Consider the following 18,927-nt stretch of genomic DNA (forward strand, 5'->3'; position numbering starts at 1 on the left):
TGATGCATGGGATCCAATAACCTGTAGTTTAATTTATCAGGAAACCGCTGCATGTGATAGATCAGCACTCAACACTGCACGGCGTGACACCAAAATTAGCCTGGCTGTCACCTTCACTGATCCATCTATCTCTCAAATTAATTCATTTTGAATCTGATTGGGCGAGTGCGATCAATTGAGACGAATACACAGAAAATAGATATAAATAAAAATAAAATCTCATACACGCCTTCTTCTTGACATCTCTATATAACACTATTACTGCAGAGTGCAATTAACTCAGTGGTGCAGCTTTATGCTTCAGCCTATGAAAAAACGCTCCCAGGTGTAATAATATGAATATTACTGTAATAGCGCAGCTAAAACACAACGCCCTGCACACCTAAACAAAGAGACTCGCGACGGACGTCAGATACCTTGGGGTGCAGCGATCACACAGCATACTGTCATGTTTAATTAACTAATAAATGTCCAAGTATTAAAACATTCACAGAGCCTCGGGCTGTATTTAAATCTCAGGAGAGTGCGGGGTGTGTTGCATTATGGGTGCTTTTTTTGTACATAAAAGAAGAATCTGCTCCGGATGCTGGAGATGTGAACGGGCTTTACGAGCACTGTAATACTGCTGACAGCATCAGCTGAGTAATTGATTAGTGGACCGGGAGACAGTGAAATAGCTCTGCAACTGCTGGACTGACTGTCGGGAAATTTTGCAGGGACATTCAAACTGTTTCCTTTACTGTCACTGTGATTTTTGGGTTTTATTCAAAGTGTTCAGAATTTTTTAGGAAAGAATGCCACAAAATTTTGTTGCAAAAACCAACGTCTCTCACTTGCCTCATCTCTTCATGCTTCGTATAGCCCCATGGTCAGGTCAACGTCTCCCTAAAAGTTTGTTTAAAGAGTCTCAGATTCTCAGATTCAGCTGTTCTTTGTGTTTAGCAGTATTAAGCAAATATTCAACTAAAACCAAAAATGGATGTGAAAAACAATGCATACATAACTAAAATACATTTCAATTAAAGAGGAAATATCCTTAATTTTTGGTATTTGTTAGTTTGGCGAAATTTGTTATCACAACCTCCCCGATGAGGCTCTGATCGACGAGTTTATTGAGACTCTGGATGTCTGCAAGACTGTGAGTCAACTGCTTTCAAAAAGTTCTGCTTATATTATAATATTTATACTAATTTAACTTAAAACTTGTCTCTCGCATTGGTCATAAATACAATCATAATTCAAAAGACTCAAACTAACAAAGAATAACTATAATAGCTGTAATGCTCACAACCAGTGCGACCAAATGCAGGTCCACTGAGCTGCTAGCTAATACTGGTCTTGTTATAAAGATTAAAGGAAAAGAAACAAGCCTGCTGAAGGCATCACTTGGAGCATCTTTCACGCTTTTATAGTCTATAAAGCCTGATCGTAAAAATAAAGTAAAATAACTGTTAGTTGCAGCCTTAGACTATAGCTCTGCTCTCTTACATACTGAACATATTCTGTATCTATACAATCGCACACACGCATCAGATATTTTTCTGCTGCCTTCATGCAGTCATCCATCATTCTTTCTAGCAGTGCAGACAAAGGAGCGACAGTGAGCGGAGAGTCCAGACTGGCAGGGAAAGATACCGTCTATCTCTCATTTAGCAAAACCAGGCAGTTGGGGGGTGGGGGGGAGTTTATATTTCTCAACTGACCTTATCAAGCAGCTCTTTGTTCGGGGTCTAATATTTACACTGCAAGAAGACCTAAATGGGTGCCCAGTGCTGTAAAACACACCCTACCCTTGTTTGTCCTTGATCAGAATGAACCACAGTGGAGTGAAGCCTGCATTTATTTAGCCAACAGATGACACTGAGAGAGGAGAACCAGGGAAACAACAAGTCTGCGTCCTCCAGTCTGTCACTGCCTCCTCATGCCAGGCTCCCGCCCACAGTCTCGTCTGCAGAGCCAACCCTGTTAGCTCCGACAGCTGTTATCACAATAACTGAGATAAATCAATAACACAACAGCACGTGCGGGCTTAAACAGATGGACGGGCATACACTGATACAACGCTGGAAGTGTACCTGCATATACTTTACAGATAAACACTTCAGCGGTTGTAAGCCCCTACAAGGATCGGATAATGTATATTGTGAGATTTAATTTCTCCATTAGAAAGATTTAACTGGATTTTAAAAGAATGCGCTTATTTGTAAGCACCACTGTATGTACAAAATACACTTTGCTGTACTAGTACTGCAAGTTAAGAGTTAATCATAAACCTGTTCTTTGAGCCCAAAGGTCTTGTGTGTGAATGTGTGTGTGAATGGGTGGATGACTGGATATGTAAAGCGCTTTGGGGTCCTTAGGGACTAGTAAAGTGCTATATAAATACAGGCCATTTACCATTTACCATTTGATCTCTAATAAATAAGGATATATTCTAGATACATTATGTATCTTTGGTTGTGATGGAGCCAATATGTGTGCAGGTGCATGCCAGACAAATAGGGAACAACTCCATAGTCATGGTTGTTCCCACCACTATTATGCAATATTATGTATTTTAACCTATAGACAGTGTTGGGAAGGTTACTTTTAAAATGTATTCCGTTACAGAATACAGAATACATGCCCCAAAATGTATTCTGTAACGTATTCCGTTACGTTACTCAATGAGAGTAACGTATTCTGAATACTTTGGATTACTTAATATATTATCGTGCTTTTTACAACAACGTGAATGTACTATTGCTGTGTGATTTATTACTATTACTGAAGGTCCGCGACTCCGAACTGTAGTAAAGGGACCTCTGACTAATACGGCGGGGTCCCTGTCGGCTCGTAGCCGAAAAATAGCTTTACTTTGTTGTGTGGGTCAACTTTGCTAGCAGAGACAGAGAGAGGCGTTGAAAGGCTGCTCCAACGGAACTTATTGTTTTCGGAGGAAAACACGAACACGGTGTACAGTCGAGTCTTAATAGCTTACTTACAACTGGGCTCGTCAGGCACTCTTCTTGGCTGCAGTGGTTATTATTATATTTACATGCTTCCAGCTCCCGTTTTTCCTCGACGACAACTCGTACCTTTCCACTCCCCTTTTTCTCCCTCCTCGCGCTCACAGACACATAACGTGTATGGCAGTCCATTCTCCCTGCAACACGGACTATACTGCCCGTGATGCTACATTCTTTAGAGCTATGCTTGTAGCATTCTGCCTGTTAGCTTAGCACAACAACAACAACGAAAAGGCGCTCTCTCACCCAGGAAACACACAGTCGCAGAAAGAGAGAGAGAGCGTCGCCCTGTAACCATGGCAACCGTAACGCTGCCGCCTGGAACAACAGAACGTAGCTGTCAAACAAAACCCAAACAGTCCTGACCCGCGACAATATGAAACAGGAAAGTACCGCAGTGTAATCCATTTATTTCAACAAAGTAACTGTATTCTGAATACCACCTTTTTAAACGGTAACTGTAACGGAATACAGTTACTCATATTTTGTATTCTAAATACGTAACGGTGGTACATGTATTCCGTTACTCCCCAACACTGCCTATAGACAACATGTTAAGTTTAACTTTACAACAACTAACACATACACAGCACTCCTCTCTCTCCTGCCACGCCTCTTCCACTAACCTCTTCTTGATCAGGTCCAGTGCAGAGCCAATGAGACCATCCTTCATCTTATAGATCTTGGCTCCATAGCTAGACAGTTCGGTCCCGTCCAGCAGAAGAGCAGGGCAGCAGCTGGAGGGTCGTTCCCACTTCTCCCTGCTGGGCGGAAAGGGAACTGACCCAGCAGGTTCCAGACTGCTCCTCCTACGCTTGGCACTCCCATCATCCCCTCCTACGTTGCTGGCCTTTTCCTGGGCCGAGCCACCCTGGGGCGGCAGGGGTGAACGTGGAGAGGGCCCCGTGCGGATGGGAGAGTACGTGCTGGTGTCAGAGATGGAGGAGGGAGCGGGAGCTGCAGTGCCGTTAGCGTTCACAGTGTTGAATGTACGTTTCTCTGAGGACGTGATGGCCTCGGGATTTTCTCTCTGCTTTTCGAAATGAGGGTCTGAAAGGATTATCGCACCATCTGATGCTCCTAGGTCTTGCTGGAGGTCAGCTACAGGTTTTTCAGATCGTGTAGCATCCACTGTGGACTCAAGGTTCTGCTTCCTCTCCATCTGCCGCATCCTCTTAAACTCCTCAAAAGTAGGTATATGCAAGCGTCCCAAAGGAGGTCTTCGAGGCTCTAATGTAGAGTCTGATCTGCTTCTGTTACCTGAAATACTGTCTGTTGTGTAGGATGTCTTAACTGCCTGCTGGGTGGATGGGGCGCTGTGGAGAGCCAGGTTGGGGCTACTATTCTGCCGACGGAGCTGTAAACGCCTCAAGACCTCCTGTTTTATCTCCTCTGGGCTGGTGATGCGCATTGTAGTGGGTGGCCTGGAAACAGGACCTGTTGACTTCCCGTGATGCCCACTGTCCCGTTCCATGGGTACAGCGCACGGGGACACCGTAGGACGCAGTGGGAGGGGCTTCAGAGGCTCAACAGCTGACCTTGCACTCTGAAGGCGGAGTTTCTCTCTTAGGCCCTTCCTCGCATCCCATTCATCCACACCACTTGGAAACAGCAACTGAGGGAAGAGTGGCAGGTCCTTCCTGGGCAGTCCGGGTCGAGGGTAAAACGCCAGGCTTTCTGGGTTGGGTGCCAGCCCATGGGAGCTGTCTGGAGACCCATCATACCAGTGGCTAGTGGAGGTGTAGCGTAAGATAAACTCACTGTCCACGCTCCTGTAGGGAGCACTGCTGAGCGAGCACAGACCAGAATCTGCCAGAGTGTTCCAGTTTAAGTTCTCCATACTCCTGTAAGGCCTGCTGCCATTGCTTCCAGTATGAATGCAGGCTGCTCCCTGACCTGGCTCCATCCCCAGACCGCCCTGTTGGCCGGAACAGTACCTGAGCCCCAAGTTTGTAAGCAAGGTGCTGCTGTTACACCGGGCCATGAGGGGAAAAGGTGGACCATGAAACCCTGGATAGTGAGGGACGCTGGTTCTGTGCCGGGGGAAGGAGGACAGTGGGTCAGGAGACAAGGGGAGGTTGGCGATGCAGGGCTCCACGTCCATGACGAGGTCGAGCGGAGAGGTGCAGCCAGCAGGGGAGCCGGCAGAGGCCGCGACGGAGGAGGTAGAGGGGTAGTCACATGGCGGGGGAGGCTTCACGTCTGGCATGGCTCGGGGCAGAGCGAGCGGCCCTCAGACGTGCAGTGAGCTGGTACAGAGATCCACAGCCTGCAGCAATGAAGACGAGAAAGGACAGAATGTCTTTATTCATGGACCCAAGCAAGAAATTGACAAAATGACTTCACATCTTGGAACATTAGCTCACAGCCTCAAACGTGAATTTCATTACTTTAGATGTTTCCTCTATCATAACACAGCTCAAAATTGAAACATTACTCTTCAGTGTAGATTGTAAAATGACCTTTTAGTACAGATCAGTCTTCTTCAGCCACATTGGCGACTACACAGACCACATGTACTGGATGACCACAACTCTGGACACAGAGACAGTGTGTCTGAAGCCTGGTTCGTTCACCAGAGTAATCACATTTATATCATACAAATGGCGTTCTATCTGCCCCCTTGGGATATTTCTTTTTTTTCCTTTCTCTGCGGCAAGAATAATAATAGAGGGATTATTGCCTGGCTTTTCGGCTATTAAAACATGAGATTGAGAGACAGATAGTGGAGGATAGTGAAAAAAAATGAGAGAACCCTAGCAGATGAGACAAAGATGAGACAGATGAAGAGGAAATGAGTGTGATGTTAAGAGAAAGCAGTAAGCTGAGGGGACAGTAATGAAGATAACTGCCTGGCAGTCCACTGGCGGATGGTTCTGCTTTTTTCCTTCAGACTAACCAGACAGTATAGCTGCAGATTAGCAGCCAAGACAGTTGGCAAGATGGCACCGGGTGTACTGTGGCTCTGTCGCTCTCTTTAATGAGTACAAATAGCAAGTTCACCGCCCAATACAAATTCTCATTCTCCATATCTCACATCGGGTCTACATCACAGTGAGTAGCGCAGGGTCATGGCTGTGATTATGACTATGGTTATGAAACAAGGACTCAGAGGGCTCATCCCTGATGCATTATGTGAATAATAAAATCCAAATCATCTCCAGACTCAGATGCTCTCAAATGCTAAAGCACGAACAGGCCGCCACGCTTCTCCGAGGCTTCGCGGTAATAAGTAAATTGCCATTCCTTACATGGTTAGAGGTAAGCAGCCCTGCGATCCGAGTTAATCAGTGGGCGGTTTCCCTCGGATTTTATTTGTTGGCTGCTAATTAGATGAACATGCTCAAAAAAACAGAAAAAAAGCACGAATCTGTTTTTATAAAACGAATCCTTGTAGCAGCAGAGTCTGAAAGACACACATTCACAAAAACATAATCCTTTTATCTTTATCTTGAACAAGGAGGAGACTGGTGATATTTTTATATATTTCATATTAAGAAAACAAGAGTGGAGTGATTGCACTAACAAGTACTGTGATTATCTAAAGCCGGATATATCTGACTTCTCCTTTTGTCTATTTTTTGTTATGCATTGCACAAGGTCGCATGCTGCTTCTCTACCACGCATGCACAAGTAACACTACATTTTTATTTAATCTCAAATGCACTGTCCTGCTACCTGAACACTTTGGATCCCCATACGTAGATTACTCTGACAATGACAAAAATGTAGGAAAATGTAGTGCAATGTAAGAAAATACTCCTGGTTGAATCACACTCGAGCATGTAAACCTGTGTCCTGCTGGTTTAGGCAACGCTTTCTTTTTAAAGGAAATGAAAGTAGATTTGTGCGTTTTAATAATGCAAACATGCAACAAAGAAGGACGAATTGACTAACACTTTGTTGTAGAATAAGAGCAGCTTTTTCTGTTTGTTATATTACTTCATGTGGCTGAGTCATTCTTCGTGATCTGGGGAAATTACATTATTTCAAGTCCACTTTTTGTAGGTTTTGCATGTTCTGTTGCTTTACACCGATCAGTATCTTAATGCCTGTGAATCATTTTGATAGTTTTTTGTATATCCTTGATGTTTGGCTGACAGGTTCTTGTGCACCACGCCCTCTTTTCATTAATGATCTGATCGTTATTAAGTATGTGCATTCACTACCTACTTGCATCCCAAAGTAAAAGAAATCCAGTATTGTTTTTTCTTTTTGCAAAATGAACAGATTTATTTCTATAATCAGTTTTAAATCACTACTTGCAAAACTAAGTGATGCCTTAGAGTGACTTCTCTGTTATTCTGCTTAGAAGACACATACAATATGCATGTGCGCAGTTCAGCTGTGAGGGAAAAAAATGCTGAAATCTGAAATTTGGCTTTAAATTAGCTTGCGTGTGAGTGTCTGAATAGCAGGGAGCATCCTGCTCGACATGCCTGTGCCTCTCCCTCTCTCTGTGCCTTTCTCTGGTTGAATTACTGCCAGAGTAAATGCTCTCTGGAGGTCTCGCGCTCTCTGCTCCCTCTGTCACCAAGCTAACTGAGGAATAATTCATCCCCACCATCAGGGAAGTAAATCAGTCACCATGTCCAGCATGCACAGGGGCTGATTTCTCGAGATATGATGGCAGAGCGCACGGAGAGGACAGCTTCAAAATGAGGAAATAAATCAATCAAATGATTGGATTCAGTGTCAGAGTTACTGCATTGCTGAGAACGCTGACAAAAAAATCTCCAATTTAATGAATCAGTTTGTGTATTACTGAGTCCTTCAATTTAAAATTATATGGCCAAAAAGGTCTGTGTCTATTTCAGGAACATTTGATTTAGTTTTGCATTTCCCAGTTGGAAGTAGGCCAGTCACTTCTAGTCAAATCAAATATTAATGGCATATACATGCAGTCCTGTAAGTTCACCCCATGATTCAATAGCTTGTGGAACCACGTTTAGCAGCGATAACCTGATAAGTTTCTGTATGAATACCTCACATTGTCTGTAGGTGTGTGTGCATCTCACATTGCTGTGGAGGAACTTTGGCCCTCTCTTCTTTTCAGTTCACTGAGTTTTCCATGTATTTGTTTTCTTACAGTCTCACCACAGCACTTCTGCATCGTCCTGCTGCAACCAACTTGGGCCAAGCTTTAGCTGTCAGACAGACGGCCTCACATTTGTTCATGGTTAACTCAAACAATGCAAGGTTGCAAAACAAGCCCAAATCATCACCCCTCCGCCACCATGCTTAACAGTGTGTGAGAGGTTTGTGCTGACATCCTGTGCTTGAGTTTCTCCAGACTGTGCCTCTTAAAGCATCTCCACTTTGGTCTTGTGTGCCTAAAGGACGTTGTTCCAGACGTCTTGTGGTTTGTTCAGTTGTAGCTTTGCCATGTTCTTTTTAGAGAGACGAGGTTTTCTCCTGGAAACCCTTCCAAACAAGCCATACTTGAACAGTCTTTTTCTAATTGTAATCTCACGAACTTTAACATCCTAACCCACTTAAATGCTTCATACCGTCACACTGTAATATCAAAACTTCCCTATAAAAACATTCACCATTTGGGAACTCCCTTTCCTGTGTCAAAATGATGTTGCTTCTCTCGTCAGTGCACACCCTGACTGGACCAGAAAGAAATTCAACTGCAAGAAAGGCTTCACCAGCCATCATCGGTGTTAGGTGATAATCCTCTTGTGAATTGGAGTAAATCTTTAAATTCAAGTTTCAGTGCTTCAAACCTGAAAAGAAGAGGCTACTTTAAGACTGGGGGTCCACATATTTTGTTCAGGTATCTAAATAAATCCATGTCCATCTGGTTATTATTCAGACAAAGGTCGGTAGTTTTCAGTCAGTAGTTTTGTCCTATTGAAACACAGAGCAATTATATCACTATTTGACACAAAATGAGTCACTTTATCTTATTTCAGTCGCTTACACAGTTTATCCCTGTATCCTCTTTTACTTAATATAACACAAAACTGTGCGTCTAAACCACTGGTGACACTGAAGGTCTTTAGGTTCCTCCTTCTCTGGCTCTTTTGCTCAGTTAAGCAGCACGATTGAAGAAAATCTAGCATAAAACCTTCACTCTGTGAGTTGCAAGATTTTCCAATTAAACATAAAATGTATGGCAGTAAGTCGCTGCTGTGAAAAGACCACAACTCTATTTGTGCCTATGTGCAAACACATCATCAGTGTGTTATAAGCGTGTCTTTATTCTGCTGTCAGCACATCTGCTTTTCACTCTGATCGGGCAGAGTTTACCTAACAGTGAGCATCATGTTGCAAGGATCAGTTCTGGAGCGAAATCCTCTTGTTTCAGCCAACAGTTCCTGCTGGCAGCATGCTGTCTGATCTTCTAAACTTACCCCATTTTAATCAACTCTCTATGCTGCTTCCCTCCTCCTACAGGTCATTGGCTCAGATCCCACAGTGCCCAGCTTCCTCTTCTCAGACTCCCCTCAGCACAGCTATCCGTCTGGAGCGTCCAATGAGCCAGACAGACGTGGCCCTGAGCTACAAGTTAACAGAGAGAGAAAAGCAAGAAAAACAGGACATCAATCAATAAGCTGCCATTTCTAAATATAATAATAAACTCTTGGAGTAAAAAAACACGATTGCTCTGCCAGGTGCAGCTATATGTAAGGTCTGCTAGTAAAGGAGAGAAACACAATGGGCATCAGAGACTTCAGGCTTGAATAGCAGATGTATCCTGATACTGTAAAACAAACCGAGTCCTCCTTTTTAGAGTGAATTAGATGTTGAGTCAATTACATAATTAGTGTTCGTCTGACAGGAGAGAGCATCCTGAATTACGCACATCACAAGAACATGTGTGTGTTTAATCAGTTAGGGGTCGTTCATGGACTTCCTCAAAAACACTCTGAGGAGAATATATATATAATATATAAATATATATTTACAAAAGGACAATTTATACAGTAATTATTTTTCATTAGAAATCACAATTTAAAACATTTTTCTGTTAATTTACAATGTTAGGTCCAGACAGCTGGATTTGCCAGCAACATACTGTTATTTTACACTTAAACTACTGTAATCTGCAAAAACAGGTTCTTCCAATAAAAAAATATTACATCACTGTGATGGGTGACATATAAGCTTAGCAGTTTAATACTGTCAGCTCTTTGCTTATTATGAGAATGGTATTTTAATGCTCCTGTAATCTCAATAAACAATGTATTATTATAAAATGATTCAAAGTACTGTGAAATAACCCTCATAACACTAAATTAATGACTTCAATTAAGCATTTAACAAACTAACTGAGGAACTGAAGCAGCATAACTTTGCTCAGATAAATTACAGGTGTACTCAAGGAAAATAAGGTAATGTACCGTGTTATTGTGAAATAGCTTTCTGTCTATATTTTTTTCTCAAATGGGTCAAAATTCAAAAAAGTCAAGCGTATTCACAAAGACGGACATGCAGTTTTGTGCATTGTTATAGCAATTAGTTACAGTGTAGTAAGAGAGGAAACCCATACTGGTTGGACCTACTTTGAAGCCTCAGTGTAAAATTAAACTTTGAAGTTTAAATATCCATTTAGCAAACACAAACGATTAATCAAATTAAATAAGATTATTTAAAATGATCCTGAAATATTGTGGGCCCTTATCAAGAAACACTATTATAATGACATAACAATATATATTAAGAAACAGTCTCAACAGTATCATGTAAATATATTTGAATCTGCACACAACAACATACCAAACAAAGCACCTCAAAGTTTAGTTAACCTTCAGCATCCAGTGTGGAACCACCGTACAACACTTTGCAACTACACCAGCCTCCAGTTGCTTTTCAAGTAATGGGTATTTTTTGAGCAGTAAAGCTAACAATAAAAGCAGTGAAGCAAATGACGTAAATTCCATACATTACTACTACCCAGCAGACATGAACGTAATCTAGGACAACAGGCCAAAAACAACAGAGACTGACCTGATAACACACATCTAAGACTGGGATGAATGAATCTGCAGGCCTGATGCAGAACAAAGTCTAATAAAACAGAAAAAAGCCTCGGCCCACCTTGTGTTAAACCCCAGCTCTTCTGTTTAAACCTCCATCCACCTCCACCATCTTCAACCACATGATGAGAAAATCTACCAGAGACTCATGCAAAGCTCAGGTCACATGATTTCTGACGTTAGCACCCACCCAGTCTCCTTTCCCCCCCTTGCCCCTTGCAGGATGCGGGGAAGTGAAGAGTGCTTTGGCTCCAAAGCTGTGACAAGTGGCTGTCATTTAGAAATGAACCCCACCCCACACTTCCCCTCCTCCATCCCAGGAGTGCTGGATGATTGGCAGGGACTTGGGTAGATCCGCCCTTTTTTCCTTTTTTCTCCCACTCCCCCTCTACACAGGCTCCTGGTCCTCCCAGCAAATATGATGCAGCTTTTTCATTCACATTTTGTTTGTCCCCAGATGGGGAGATTTCAAACAGATTTGAATGCTTAGAATTAAGCTCAGTACTGCGAAACAGTGGGTGACACATACTCCCTCTCTCGTTGCCTTTTTGCTCATGGAATAACCCTGCTCTGACAATCCCACTGAAACCGATAGGCTTTACAGAAAGGGAATGAGAAATTGGTTATCGCCACTGACTGAAGTGACCCATTTATTTATTTCTTTTTTCTGTCTTTATCCAGCGAGCATTTAAATCACTGAGCCAATTCCCTGCTGTTCCAGCCCGTTTCATTCATCCTCTCCTCATGGGTGCTTCTGAACCTCCTAAACTATGCAGAAGTGTTTCTGAGCAGACAGAGTAGGCTGTCTTATTACTCATCTCTCTTTCTTTGTGTGTGTGTGCGTATGTGTCTGAATGATGAAGGCTGGATGTCTTTCAGATCCTGTGCGGTAGTAGAAGAGGTGATAATAATGTGCTCGTGGTTTTTGACACCTCCTAGTGTTCCCTACAAACATGCAGACTGTGCCTGTCTATCTCATCAAGATCTGTGTGCAGGTGTGTATTTATGTGTGTGTGTCCATCTTTGTGTGTTTATTTATATATGTGTGTGCCTGTCTGGCAACCTCTCAGCTTGACACTAATTCACACACCTCAGTGCTCACATTTCCTGAAAATGCCATGAGTTCATCACAAAACAGATACATTAAAGGATGTAAACATATTCTGGTTGCTGTCATGTTTTCAGGAATCAGAACCATCTTGATTCAAAAAAAGGGAAAACAGGATCCCTGCTGCTGACAAGAGTGATCTATTTTAAAAAACACAACAATAAAAGTTTATCCAGCACAAGACAACACAAATATTAGCTTAAAGCACCACAGGAGCATTGCAGAGGCAAAGCACACAGTCTGCACCTGAGTCTTTTATTTTGAAAACTGGCTGTATTCACTGTGCAGTTTCTTATCTTATTCCGTGCCCTCCTCATCTGCTCTGTACAATCTAATGCAACTTCTGCCAAAAATTTGAGTTACATTGTTAGTCATATAATTTATACCACCCAGAGCAGGGTGCCACATTTGGTGGGATTCCAAGCATTGTCCTAAGCAGATGTGATTGGTCTCCAGTGACCACATTGAAGCCCGAACTAAACACAACCCTGCCCGGTGTATTCCAGTAATTTGCCAATGGTTTTTAAAAAACATTAAAGATGTAGCTAAATGTAGCTAACAAAACTGGTTTAAAATCTACAATGATTTTGTCACATGTGCCTCTAATGCATCATAACACAATAAAACACTTCCTGTCAGTAATTAAGGCCTCATTTTGACTGAATTAGAATAATAAGCAGTTAGCACTGAATCTGTGACTAGATTTTTCAGGGTTTAAATATAATACACTGCAGCAGGCGTCCTAAAAACTCTTTGCTTACAGACCTGTACTGCTAGTAGGGCGATAGCTCAGACTCCAGCATAATTAGCTTTTCATTCTTGCAAACCTTATCCACAAGATGCAAGAAATTCTGCCATCAAAAATCAGGCAGCTACAGATTTGACATTTTGGGGAGTCTGGCAGCTCCCTTTTTTACTCTTTGTGCCTTTGCTATGTTCCACACCAATAGGCAAAAACACTAGAGCACTGTAGGTCCCTCATGTGCCACTAAAACAGCACTGACCCATCGGGGCATTCACTAGGGCGCGGTCTGTATCTAGCACCGGGACGTTGGCACCAGATCCTTTGGGTCCCGTGGTTTGCCGGATGGAGCCTTCCTTAGATTGTGCTTGTTCCAGTAGATCCTACAAATGCTCGATTGGATTGTAATTGGGGAAGTCTGGAAGCCAGGTCAGTGCGTTAGATCTTTTGTCGAGCTGTTCCTGGGAAATGTCCAGTGCACTGTCCTGCTGGGCTGAGGAGGTCCACTGACGTTGGGGAGAGCCTCATCAAATAAGGGCAAATGCTTCATCTCCAACAGTCTTTAGGCAGATTGTGCTTAGATTTTCAAAGTAGCTTCCACATGAATGCCAGCAGTTAAGGTTTCCTAAAACAATATTGTGTTGTAACGAGATGATCAGAGTTTTACATGTCAGTGGTTTTAATATTGTGGCTGACTTGGTGTAGAATTAATATATACTGTTATTCTAGGTTTATAAGCAAAGTAGTGGGTCAGAAAAGCGTCATAAAAGCTATAATATATATTGTAGTCCAATATAATACCAATGCCCAGCCTTTAGAAATCAGGAGTTTCTAATGATATCAACAAAATCTACACATTCCAAGCATGCTAAAATCATTTAGGGTAATGGTGCTGCTGCTGTCGTGGATTTAATTACCTAACTTTGAAACTTAAGGCATTAAGAAAATTTACTTAAATTTGTCATTCAGAAACGGAAGTTACATCAAGGTCCTCACGTCCTGATGGTGTCTAAAAAAACTATGAAAAGATTCCCTCAAGCGTTCTGTGAGGTGGTCGGGCTGACTGGGAAAACAATATTTAAACACCCTTAAACCTGACACGGCATGAAAAGGTTTACCTGCTGCCAAAGTGTGCTGCGTCTCAGCAGGTGTCTGAATCAGAAGGTCTGTGCTGTGTGAAATGAAGGCAAGCCAGCGTTAGCACAGCTGGAAAGCGCTGCAGGAGAGTGACAGACTTGCCAGAGCGCACAGCGAGGCCAAGCAAGGGCACACGGTGAGACAAATGGAGACTGATAAATTCAACTTTTTCCGATTACCTCTGGCCAAACTGGTTTCAAAACTTCAAAATTAGGCTTTTTGACAGTCACCTAAGGAGCAGAATGTGAAAATCTGGAAGATGCTTTTGAAAAACAGCGACTTAAATCAGCTCAGTCATTGCTGGATGCGCTGTGGCAGTAAACTTCTGAAGACAACTTTCACAGTCAATTAGATCTGTTTGTGTTTGTTGTCCTTTACGCTGCGCTTCACATCAGCTGTGGCGCTGAGTCAAGACACTGCACGAAGATTGTTTTGACAAAGTAAAAAAAACGTTGTGCACAAAACGATTAAAAAAAAACAGACAAAGCCAGATTCAAATATATCTTCATGTCTTCTAAGCCAAGCCAGCGCAGCGCCTTAGAGTACTTCAAATGCGTGGGAGTGCACATGCACTTGAATGTACAGACACACTGCGCTTGCAACTCAGCGTGTGGCAGAAAATGGCAGACTGCTGTCCACACACTGTGTGCCAGCACGCAGCCTAGACTCCAATACAGCTCCAACACAGGCGGCTGCTGTGATATTTCACTTTACACGAGCCCAAAGGCAGCACTCACAAGCGGCACTGAAATACGACCGACTGGTTTCCGTTTTAGAGACCTCTGAAGCCGCAATAACAGCTGCCTGCAACAACAATGACTTCCACGGTGACCAAGGGAGCAGACTTTGTAAATGTGAGGCAGTCTGAGAAAGCTCATAAGTAATAAATCACCACCAAATGCTAAGTGTACAATATCACTGCCTCTGTCCTCTTTTAAGTGGGTGAGGTGGTTGGGTAAAAGTTGTCTGTCTAAATAAAGAAAGCTATGGCACGATAACAGTTTCCTTACACATTTAGGCAAATCAGCAATCGTTTTAAACAAACTGCAGCTCAACTGTGAGGCAGTGATGAATCAGGCTGAGTTAAAACAAAACACACCTCATTGCTTTTTGAAATATTCATCATATGTGCCTCTAGTTTTGCATAAGCGACCTGGATGTGATGCTTTTCCTGCTCGCCTGCCCTCTGTCTTTGTAAGCCATGCACTGATCCACCAGTTTACGTCTCTATCCCTGTAACTGTCGATTCACAGCAAGCTTCAATCCTCCAGAGCAATCTGGCCTCTGCGTTAAAGTCCATTGATCGAGATGCTTATCTGCAGTGTCTTACGTAAGAAACATCTGACCGCCATTTCAATTTTAGATTAATGCACACAAGCAAGATTGAGCCAGAGAGGAAATTCATCTGGGAAAAAGAACTTAATTCTAACAACATGATCGAAATGTTTCATTTTAGACTCTGACTTGCAGGCAAGCATTTCGAGGCATGAACACAAAGGAGTTTCAGTGCAATCTGTGTGGTAAAATGAATATAAAATGAATCAATTAAAACTTTTTTCATCTGATATGATGGAAAATCAAATATACTGTGTTTCTCATATATAAAAACAGTAGAAATAAATAATGGAGGTCCCAGTCTTATTTGTAATCAAGAACAATGGCTCATTCCAGATGAGTCACCTTACATTTGAGACTATTAGAGTTCATTGCTTTGACAGACAGACAGGGCACACACACACATTGCAAGACGAGGGCTGCGCGGGGCTCAGCAGGTAATAAGAAACTAGTAACCTAATGAAGTGAAGTGCCTCTCATTCTCCTGTCAGGGGGAGGATGCACAGAGAAGAGGGAAGAGCACTGAGGGATCAGAGTCTATACATTTACTTCTATTAGAAGGATTAGTTTACTAAATGGTTTTAGATGCAAATTAAAGCAATGAAGAGGGAGGCTGAAGAAATTCTAATCACAGAAAGAAGATAAGGGTCTGGATGGAACTGAGTGTGAGCAGCCTCGTGGAAAACGTAGTCTTTTCCTGTCTGAGAACATGTGCAGTGGACTTTGAACCGTTACAGAAAATTTGGATCAACTTTTTAAGGACAAAATATTAATCAAGCACATTTTAATGTAATTTGTTGACTTGAAATCCTCTCAAGAAACTATACCTCTTAATCCCATTTTAGGGGAAAAATTTGAAATTGTAAAGAAACAGCACAATAAGTATGTTGCTAATATGTTTGATACTGCTGTGCCATATCATAGCAATCGCAATAATAATAGTATAAATTTTCATGTAATCACAAAGTGTCATAATGTCATATCATGTCTGAAAGCAAGAGCCTCAGGTGAGGATTCAATACCTATAAAGGGAGCCTCTACAACCTTCAACAAAGCACAGTGCTTTAAAAAAATAGGCAAGAAAACGGTTGAAAAGCTGCTGAAGGTGGAAACAACAAACCTGTTTCACCACTTGATGCAGAAACATATGTACAACCAGGCTACAAAGGAGGAGATGCTAGCAGCTGATGATGTACAACCCAAAAGTAAACAAACGACGAGCATTGCTAGCTGCTCTGGCTAGCTGCTCTGGCTAGCTGCATTATAATGCAGGCTTAAGGTTAAGTAACTTTAGTTGTTGTTAAATTAAAGTGTAAAAAATGTAAACTTTGTACTTTTACTTTAAATTTCAAGATAAAACACTACCCAGGCTACTTGTGTGCTTATACTTAGCTTGTGCTGTATCACTGGTGCGGCTGTGAGTCAGGCGGTAGAGCGGGTCACCTAAAAATTGGAAGATCTGCAGTCTGATTCCCAAACTACTCCTGTTTGCATATTAACCTCCTAAGACCCGAACTCTTCCATGGCATGCATTTTGATTTTCTCTTTGATATTTGGGCTGATTGGGACCTGATGAATGTAAAAACAAAGAATTACCAGATTTTTATTTTTTACCAAATTTTTGCTTCTAAGAAAAATGAGAGCCACATATGACGATATTCGTTTAAAATGTTTCTAGAATAGTAGCAGTATAATGTCCTCGTAAGTGGATATCAGGCCCTAAATAACCCAAAATGTGATGTCCACAACCTAGGAGGTTAAAGTATTCTTAGAGCAAAATACTGAATCCCAAATGGCCCTTGATGCATGAATCTGAGTGTAAGTGTGTGTTAATGTTACACAAAGCGACAAAAGTGCTTGGATGAGGCTTGTAGTAAAAAGTGGCTTTTTTGTACACTTCATTAATCCCCCAGGGAATTTGTCCTCTGCATTTAACCCAACGCAGCACGGTGGTTAGCACTGTTGCCGCACATGTTTGCATGTTCTCCCCGTGTTTGTGTGGGTTCCCTCCGGGTACTCCGGATTCCTCCCACCGTCCAAAGACATGCAGCTTGTGGGGATAGGTTAATTGGATAATCCAAATTGCCACTAGGTGTGAATGTGAGTGCGAATGGTTGTCTGTCCCTGTGTGTTGGCCCTGCGACAGACTGGTGACCAGGGTGTACCCCGCCTCTTGCCCTATGACAGGCTCCAGCGCCCCCCGCGACCCTGAAAAGGATAAGTGGAAGCAAATGGATGGATGGATGCATTTAACCCATTAACCCTGTGAAGCAGTGGGGAGCCACCAATACAGCGCCCGGGGAGCAGTGCGTAGAGACGGTATCTTGCTCAGGGGTACCTCAGGGTAGCTGTTTGGTGGATTTGAACCCCTGAGCTTCCAATCATGGGGTGAGTGCTCTACCTACTGTGCTGTCTCTGCCCAAGATTTATTGCCGTGTTATAATTAAATAACCTTCACTTACTTTTAAATGCTGCAGCAAGAAAATGTTGACTTTTTTCTGTATTATCAGAAATATCATTACTTAAAATTTTCTTGCGCTATATCATGAGGTTTGAGGTAAAACAACAGTAAACAAACACTACTTAGAAAAGGAGTCTGCTTTTCAGCAGTGATGTCCTGGGGAATCAGCTTCATCACCTCGGTCCTTTCAAATCGTTTCACTCACAACACACAACAAGAAAAACATCAGCTCTAATCCACAGAGGTTTTCAGTGGAGTGTTTTCCAGTTTCTTCTTCCAGCTTCAACGTATTCTTTCAAGGGAATCTCAACCAGTTTTCCACATCAAATACGACTGGATGTGTCATAATTCTTTGAAAATAAAATATCTCTTTTGAGGCTCCAGGTAAGATGTGCAATTGAGTCAGCTCCCACTGGGGGTGACAACTACATGATTAAGAGGAAAAAAGCATCTAGAAATGTGAGGAGGAGGTAGCCAAGCTTCTGTAAACTGATCCTTACCCTGCTTGAAGCTAGAAGCTTAAAGCTGTGCCAGCTGATACTAGCATGACCCACCCACACCTCAGACTACACTGTTGGTAGTTAAGCTGCAAAAAGACTCTACGTTTGCTTCCATCTCATCAGCAAAGAGAAATGATGACCTGTGACGAATGGGAAAATGGCACCTGTAGGCTTGCAGATACAGATTGCAACACGATACAACATTTAACCTCTTCAAAGACTTTCAAACGGTGGATTTGTTTATTTAACTAAATGTTTTGGGGCTTAATAGTAGCCAAGCAGCATCCTGTGGGCTTTTTCCACTTAGGGATTTAGAATGAATAAGCAGAAATCATGCCTTTCCAATCTTTAAGCTCCAGCTTCCAGCCGTAAATGAATACATCATTACAATAGACTAGTTTGACAATAACATGGGGAACTGGGTGATGTAAAATAAATATAAATGGTTTTTCAAAGAAAAAAAAAAATCCTGGTATGCACAAGCTGAAGAGTATCTTCAAAAGCATCGTTCAGCATTTCCATTTTACATCTCAGACGCATTCCCACAAACAGACTAAACCCCCCCCCCGGCTCTCTGTTTACCATCAGCCACTGAAATGTGGGTTAATGAGGCACCACCCGGGGGCACTGTCAGCAACACCTATACTA

General features: G+C 42.4%; 1 protein-coding gene across 4 annotated transcripts in view; it reads right to left on the bottom strand.

The window, feature by feature from the left end:
- The window catches only part of arhgef49 (Rho guanine nucleotide exchange factor 49), a 77,261-nt gene that overhangs the window by 14,333 nt on the left and 44,001 nt on the right, over positions 1-18,927 (bottom strand). For 3 of the 4 annotated variants that reach the window (XM_085384576.1, XM_085384572.1, XM_085384573.1), the window contains exons 2-3: positions 9,371-9,518; positions 3,635-5,277 (exon numbers count right to left, since the gene is read on the bottom strand). In XM_085384576.1, the coding sequence (XP_085240702.1) occupies positions 3,635-5,217 (1,583 nt within the window). In that variant the 5' untranslated portion in view covers positions 5,218-5,277; positions 9,371-9,518. Of the gene's footprint in view, positions 1-3,634; positions 5,278-9,370; positions 9,519-11,057; positions 11,195-18,927 lie in introns of those variants that run through there. The other variant, XM_085384574.1, reaches the window with a different exon arrangement.

This window comes from Rhamphochromis longiceps, linkage group LG16, assembly GCF_057381845.1.
Source record: "Rhamphochromis longiceps isolate RC_006_pf linkage group LG16, R_longiceps_female_GT1.1, whole genome shotgun sequence".
In the NCBI taxonomy this organism is placed as follows: domain Eukaryota; kingdom Metazoa; phylum Chordata; class Actinopteri; order Cichliformes; family Cichlidae; genus Rhamphochromis; species Rhamphochromis longiceps.